This window comes from Parasteatoda tepidariorum, chromosome 10 (assembly GCF_043381705.1).
Source record: "Parasteatoda tepidariorum isolate YZ-2023 chromosome 10, CAS_Ptep_4.0, whole genome shotgun sequence".
NCBI lineage: Eukaryota > Metazoa > Arthropoda > Arachnida > Araneae > Theridiidae > Parasteatoda > Parasteatoda tepidariorum.
Window position 1 is genome coordinate 1,015,766 of NC_092213.1, and position 8,549 is coordinate 1,024,314.

The 8,549-nt window shown below is 28.0% G+C and overlaps 1 protein-coding gene across 3 annotated transcripts in view; it reads right to left on the minus strand.

Annotated features, from left to right (window-relative positions):
• Positions 1-765: 765 nt before the first annotated feature.
• LOC107439064 (serine/threonine-protein kinase Wnk) overlaps positions 766-8,549 on the minus strand; it is a 71,054-nt gene continuing 63,270 nt past the window's right edge. For all 3 annotated transcript variants that reach the window (XM_016051538.3, XM_016051535.3, XM_016051536.3), the window contains one exon: positions 766-5,062. In XM_016051538.3, coding sequence (XP_015907024.1) covers positions 4,983-5,062 — 80 coding nt within the window. In that variant the 3' untranslated portion in view covers positions 766-4,982. The remainder of the gene's footprint in view (positions 5,063-8,549) is intronic.

The window sequence follows — 8,549 nt, forward strand, 5'->3', positions numbered from 1 at the left end:
AAAAAAAAATTTTTTTTTTTAAAAAGTAACAAAGTAAAATAATTGTTTAAAAACAATCTGCAATTAGTGGATGGTCCCTCAGATAAAAAATTTAAGTTATGAAACTCAATTAGTTCTTATCCTTATTTAATCTTATCTTTATCTAATTACATGAATAAAACGGAGATAGAAAGTTTGAGGTTATGAAGCTTTGTGATTCTTGACTGTTCTGAGGATCAACATGAAATTATGTACTTAGTGGATGGTCCCCTAGTTAATTCAAGGATCATGGTACTAATCTATAAATAGAATAGCGCAAGAAGGCCATTAGCTTTCCATTGACGAAGACGATGGTACATCAATAACGATGAAATCAACAAGAGAAAAAATTTTCTTTTGCTATTAAAATTTGGCAATGTTTAGTTGGTCCCCAAAACATTTTTGGCGCAGATTCGGCGCAAATTTAACATAAAATGTCGTTTCTGCGCAGTAATGCGCCAATATACCGATTTGGCGCAAAATGCGCTATATGCGCAGCACTTGAAGCCCTGCACTATGTATTAACTGTTAACTCTGCAAAAAATAGCCGATAGAAAAATACGTAATCGTAAATTTTCATGGCTAGCTTTGTTTTTAAATAAAATTTTGGTTTGTTGCAAGATATTTCACATAAGAATGCGTACCCCCGTTAAACTGTTCCTGTATCCCTGGGGGTATGCGTACCCAACTTTGGGAAACACTGCCCTACAGCACAAATGAAAGCCAGCTTAATAATGAAACAATGAATTATAAATAGATATTTATTTAAAAATCAAAAAATGAATCACTATTATGTACATTATTACAATAGATAATCAGCTGATGCATAGCACAGCTTTTGTTACAAAATTTACAATGAATCAAAATAACTCTAGATCTATCCTCTATGAATAGCTGTTAAGATGAATAAGCTGACCCCTAATTTCACAGCATGCTGAATGTATTAAAAATATGCAGAAATGTTTATTGCTGTCATATTGCAGGGAGGTCAAACATTACTTCAGTCCAGGTGAATCAAAACATCACACATGATTGAAACATAAAAAGAAGCAAAGGCAGATACGTACAGTATACAAATTATAAACTTTATCAGGGTGAGAAAAAAACGAGACATCAAATGAAATATTAATTAAAAAAATGTGAATAAGTAATTAATAACCTGCTTTTTAATACTATAAGTCACTTTCATTTGTTATGATAGAAATTACACAACTAGAGTCGATTTTTTATAACTCAAATATTAATGTGACTTTATTTTTCTGCTGTTCTGAAGTTTTCATCGTTTAATTATTAATTTTTTTTGTTTCATATATTTTCAGTTCTTTTAATTTATTTTAAAAAGGTGACTGAAAAAGTAAAAATAAATAGATGCATACATAAAAAAGAACTAAACCTAAGGAGCCATTCAAAGATTAAAAAAGCCCGTTTTTGGACCTCCCTACCTTTTGTCAACAAAATTTAGCAAATCACCCCCCAACTCCCCATGCTCATATAAGATAGTAATTCTTTTTTTTTGGTGATAACTTTGTCTTCTTTGGTAGTCCTCTAATTTTTGATTAAATTTAAATAAAAGATGTAAATTTACATAAACGAAAATTTACATTTTAATTCATTTAATAAAATTTTGAATAGAGCATTCTTCATGTGTCTCATCAAAACTCTTGACCTCTGAAATTCTTTGAAAAAATGTATCTCATTTTGTTTTATTAAAAAATTTTAATGGTGTAATTTTTTTTCTTCGCATTTTTTAAAAATTTTTTTTTTGATTTTCAATAATATTTTTAAAATAAGGATATTTTAGTGTCTTCTGTAAACGCTGCTCATATCAGTCTTCTTTCTATCTACCAAAATATGGGCGTTTAGATAATATTTGAAGCCCCCCCCCCAAGGGGATATCGATTTATTTATCGAGAGATCATTTATCGAACCATCAAATAGAGTCAGTGTAAGAGAAAATAATACCTATGATGGGAAAAGAACTGCATCAATAGTGATTGCATTTGAATTTTGGAAATACAAGGATTCCATGTCGAGGCTCCTCCATTTTAAGTGCACGAAGTTCTGTAAGAGTTTATTATTAGATATAAGAAATTGAGTAATAATTGCAAAATATCTCTTATCAAAGTTAAAAACATTTTTGCTGTAAAATAAAATTTTATCAACAATGTCCAACCATGAAAATGAAATACATAAAAATTGAAGTATGGTAGTCGCAAGAATACTCAAACTTCTGACAAGACAAAATTTCTTGTCCTTAAACCACTCCCAAATTCAAGTTATAAGGGATGGACTATGTAATAATTTTTTTAAAAAAAAAGAGATAATTTAAATAAAATAAATAACTGAAAATAATATTTTATGATATGAATAATGTCAATAATAGCAAGGCAATTCTATTCTATTGGATTGCTTATGTAACTGTGACTATGTGAAAATAAAAGAAGAAAACAACGAGAATAAAGTATCGGTACAGAAATAGTCATACTATGATTTCAGGTCTATAAACAATAATCTTCCTCAGTGTCTGAACACTAAATGATAGAAGTAAATGTCTGAACCAATAGGGACAGAGGAACAATTTTAAACAAGAAAATAAGAAAGAGAGAAAAGGATTAGGTAGAAACCTCAGGTTGCAAAAAATTAAATTATTTAATCATAAAGATTTCAATCTGTTCTATAAATATACACTATCCATTTTTTAGATATGTGAAATTAGCTGAAATATCTTCCTATAAATTGATCAGCTTGGATTTTTAAATGATAATCATAAATACTTTTTGAATTATTGAAAAGTTTAAAAATTATTAAAACAATATTAATAAATTTGGTGATATAAGTGAAGAATTTACTATTTTTCATACACAGGCATAACGAGGGATAAGAAAGTAAGGTTGACAACATATTTTAAAGGTAACACGACTCAAAAGAACATTAAATAATCAACCACTGACACAAATATTCAAGATAAAAACTTTTATCATTTTTTTCCTCTTGAAATAAATTTACCACATTTTATACAGGGTGCACTTTTTTAACTTCGCATTTTTTTTAAAGCACTTAAAAGACATTAAACACTTTTGAAAAAACCATAATAAGGATATGCACATTCATAATTTTTTCCCCTCCTTCTTTGATAGTTCTTGTATATATGCAAAAAATAAATAGAATGCAGAAATATTTTCAAAGTTATTACTTAATCATGATAAAATAACTTAGTTTGTGGTAAAAAACTCTATTCTCGATTTTATTCGCCACCATAAAATTATTTTATGTGCAATTTAAAATGTATTCAATATAGAGCTGCACATTTAATTTTTTAAACTATTAATTATTTAATTCAATATTATAAAAAAATAATTTCAATTCATAATTACAGTTACTATATATATTGGTGTAGAAGTTAATTTTTCAAACACCATAAATTTTTACGAAAATCCGGGGGCCGACCGACACACCTGTAATAAAGTCGACATCGGTCAATTGTGAAATATTGACGCATTATAAAGAATGAGATAGACATGAACAACTCTGAATCCATTTATCTCTTTCAAAAACAGTTGTTAATATGTTACATACAAATAATTTTGCATTTTCTCAGATCAAATTTTCTTCACATCTAAAATATTGTTAAAATACAGTACTATAAATTACGTGCAGAAAAAAATTTAGGAATATGAGAAGATTGAGATAATTTCTTCAAGAGTATTTCAAAATATATAACACAATGAAAACTTTTAAAACATACCATAAAGCTAAAAGATTCCAGAACATTATCTATGTTGTCATACAGACCCTATTCTGCAATAGTTTCATCTACTGTGTCACACAAAAAATTACCCCATCCATTTCCTACTTTTTAAAATATTTCATAATAACATTTGAATCCAGATTTTGCCATGCATCATTTGACACATGACGCCTATAATAGCAACACAGAATTTCTGTAAGAGTATTTGATGCGAAATATTTTTAACTTGGAACAATTTTGTAGACTTAATATTTTTTTATGTTATTTAATTTGAGAAATTTTAATATTTGCTTTGTTCTAGAAATGGACTCGAACACCCGACATACCCATACCCAAAATTTGCTATCTCATAAATCAAAAATGGGGGTCGACTCGTACACAGTAGTTAAAACTTTAATTTAAAACAGTTATCTGGAGTATTCTTTAGATTAAAATAAAAAATTCATAGTAAACTTTTACTAATCATATTAAATTATAGCCCTATATTCATCCTATTTAACTAATCTGGGATAGTTGAATTTTTATTTTAAATTATTTTAAAATCAAATGATAAAAGAGACAAATTCTCTATTTGTGAAATGAAAAATCTAATCACTTAAGACAATTGTCTTTGCTAAATGTTAAAATGGAGAAAAGCTCTTTCATTCAGACTTTTTTTTTTTTTTTTAAATCTTGCGCCTAAAAAATTATTGAGTTTTTTTTTTTTCTTCTTCCTCTTTACATAAAATAACTAGAGTACTGAAAAGTTTAATAACAAATCCAGAGAAATAAGACTACAATATTTTATACAATTATTAGATAGTCTATCAGAAACAGACTGATCTGGGCCCAGATGTAAATACTAAATTAGTGAGTGAGCCCCAAGTCAAGAATTGTGGTTTGAATTAATCAAAAAATAAATCAGTGCAAGAATGTGATTAGCCATACCAGATGCTTGAATTAAACTTAATTAAAAATGAAGGGAATATAAAAATAAACCCAATTTTTATTGATAGCCTGTGAGTCAGTTATTTAGCAATTGCGTACCACTGAATTAAGTATAGTTATCTTGGGTTAAGTTAAATTTAAAAAGTATTTTTTTTTTTATGAAATTATAAGTTAAAACTACAAAACTAGACCATTTATATATGATTAACAAAAAAACGAATATATCTCTTTCAATAATTACTATTTATATTTGTAATGTATCAAAAATATAATATACATAAAAACTTGATCACAATTTGTAAGCAAATGATGTGAGGTCTAACTCCTGCCGGATACTTCCAGTTAAAATAAACTCCACATTATACACACCTGTAAAGAGAGATAATCATTAACCAGTTTATTCCTGAATTGAATATTGCTCACAGTTTGTCTTTTTATACAGATTGCTGCAATTAAGTGAAAGACTAAATCAATCTTATAGATGCAGTTAGACAACTGAATATTGGTTATAATTCAATTCTTTCCTCATAAAGTTTCTTCCAAAGTGGAAAAAAATTATGAAAAAAAAAAAACAGACCTGAATGAAATAGGTTTCTATCAACCCAAGTGGAAGAAAAAGCTCTTAAAAAAAAGAAAAAGAATATCTAACATAATAGTTTTTCGAGCAGTTTATAATTCCAATCTAGTATAAGCTATTTAATATAGGGACGCACAATCTGCTGCCAGTCAGCTGATAAAGTGTGGCTTGTGACAGCACCTCAACATAATGAAAAAAATTATTATAATGTTTTTCTTTTTTGAAAAGGAAAGGGAAAATTTTCAGATTTTAGACAACTATAAAATTTCTTTCAATAAAATATTAAATTTGCATTAACATTACTCCAAAAAATATTATTTTATTTTTATACTATGAACATTATAGTTTCTTTATTTTTTTGGATATATATATATATATATAAAATAGTGACAGTCATGCAAGCTTGAGAAACAAGCGCAGGATTTCAAAAAGAGTAAATTAATTTTGAATATCGATTAATTTTGAATAATATAGAAGGAATATCGAAGTGACACAAAATCATTGTGCTCCTCAATAAAAGTTAGGGAAAATCTTGAAAAGTAAATCGGTAATATGTCTCGTTTTAGGGAATAAGGGAAATCTTAGTACTGGTAATTTGTCTATTATACAGGCCTAGGGAAATAGTCTATTCCATGAGTTAGTTAAAGAGATAATCGTTAAAATATTCATTAATGCATACTTGAACAAAAAAATAGATTAAAAGACAAGATATGAATTTTAAAGAAGAGAGTGTTTCGATTTGAATAATAAAATTGCAGCCAACATGTATAAATACTTGGGCATATGGCCCTTCGTTGGTCAATCTGCTGTACAAGTGGTTCATCACCCAAAAAGTTTGTGCATCTCTCATTTTAGATATCTTTTTTAAATAAGGGAAAACTAAAAAGTAACGGGTGAAAAGAATAAAAAAGTTAATGAAAAAGAATTATCATTTGATTTTTTAATAAAAGAGCTGTAGTTCTTCAATATTTTACATAAAGGAGTTTATTAAAACTGAATTATAAAGTTATATAATTAGGAATAATCAGTAGGATATCATAATCAAATTTTATTAATACTACATAAATAACAAATCATATTGAATATTAAAATGCATATTGAATTTACAATTGCCAATAACATACTATTTTTTATAAAATACAGTTAAGAATAAATACTCTGACTCATGTTAGATACTATGTTAAATAAATTTTAAAACTCTCGATAAAATTAAAGTAAAAAATAAGAAAAAAGCTTATTTTTGTCTTTTTTAAAAAAAAAGTAGAATTGAAGAAATTTTAACTCTGTGGTGCTATATTATGTTTAACTATTCTTATAATCATTACTAACAGGAGTATTAATCATTTTCAGTTTCTTACATTTCTTTCAGTTTCTTTTGAATAAAATACCAATCCTGATTCTTTTACTGACACAGCTAAGTAGTTAAATATTACTTCAAATTTTATTACGATTTCTTTGATGTTTCTAAGTTTTATGAAGTTAAAACAAGATATATATGCGTACATACACTCTGTAAAATACCGATAAAATGCCCCAATTCACGAAAGCGCCCCCCCCCCTATAGTTTCACACAATATCTCCATTTTATACTAAAACATTATATATGTAGATATATACATACGTACATACATATATATACACACTCTGTAAAATGCTGATAAAACACTCCGACTCAAGAAAATGCCTCCTATAGTTTCTGACAAAAACTGATTGTGAATCGGTACTGAAAAAGAGCCCTCTTCCCGATAACATAATTTAAAAGTTCTTATTTCAACAATTTCTTCATGAATATTTTAAAAAAATAGTTATCCTGATGTTTAGAGTAGAAAATTAATGTTATACCGTAAAAGAGAAATGGAAAAAAGAAGAGGATTAATCAATCACAGTAAAATTGAAGATTTCAAACAAAATTGCAAGTCCATTGAGAAGAAAGGGGGAAGCAATCCTCTGTACACATGGTTAACATTTCTTTCCTACTACATGTAAGTCACAGGGATGTGATTGACAAAAACACAAAAAAGAGGAAGTTTATAACTGTAGCATTAAACGTGCAAAAGAAAAAATGATATGAATTCAATAGCCAATCTGATAATGATTACATTATTATCTATTCAAATAAATATAAATAAATAGTAATTATGTTCTTAAATAAAATCTTGATTAAAAAAATTTTTTTTTAATAATTTAGATAACTTTGAGTAATTATGCACAAGCAGGATTTTATGTATCAGATCATTTTAAAAAACATTTCTTTATTGGTTAAAGGACCTTTATGGACTTTCTCATCAGTTCTTTGTTTTTTCGATGGTCTTTTATTAACATGACATGACTGATCTGTAGACTGCGTTTTGCAGACTTTTGATCATCAGTGTTGATAGGACAAGAAAGTTCATTTCTCACACAATTTTTAGAGGCCTTAGATTAAGAATCGCGATGTTGGATTTTAAAATCGCGTGAAAAAAAATCGCGATGCCGGATTTTAAAATTGCGTGAATAACGCGATATCGGATTTTAAAATTGCGATGTTGGATTTTAAGATTGCGTGAATAAGAATCGCGATGTCGGATTTTAAGAGTGCGTGAATAAGAATCGCGATGTTGGATTTTAAGAGTGCGTGAATAAGGATCGCGATGTTGGATTTTAAAATAGGGTGAATAAGAATCGCGATGTTGGATTTTAAAATCGCTTGAATAAGAATCGCGATGTTGGATTTTAAAATCGCTTGAATAAGAATAGCGATGTTTGATTTTAAAATCGCGTGAATAAGAATAGCGATGTTTGATTTTAAAATCGCGTGAAAAAGAATCGCGATGCCGGATTTTAAAATCGCGTGAATAAGGCGATATCGGATTTTAAAATCGCTATGTTGGATTTTAAGATTGCGTGAATAAGAATCGCGATGTTCGATTTTAAAATAGGGTGAATAAGAATCGCGATGTTGGATTTTAAAATCGCTTGAATAAGAATCACGATATTGAATTTTAAAAGCACGAAAATACAAATCGCGGTATTGAATTTTTAAATCGCGTAAATAAGATTCACGGTGCATAATTTTTTAGAGTCCGTGAATACTTATCGCAACGAGTAATGAATGTTTAAACCGCGTATAAATTCGAATATCGATGTTTGATATTACAACCGCGTGATAATGATAACGAATCGCAATATTGAAATTTAAAAATATATATGAATACGAATCGCGACATTGGATTTTATACTAGCGGGAATATGAATCGCGATATTGGGTTTTAAAAACGTTTAAATACAAATCGCGATATT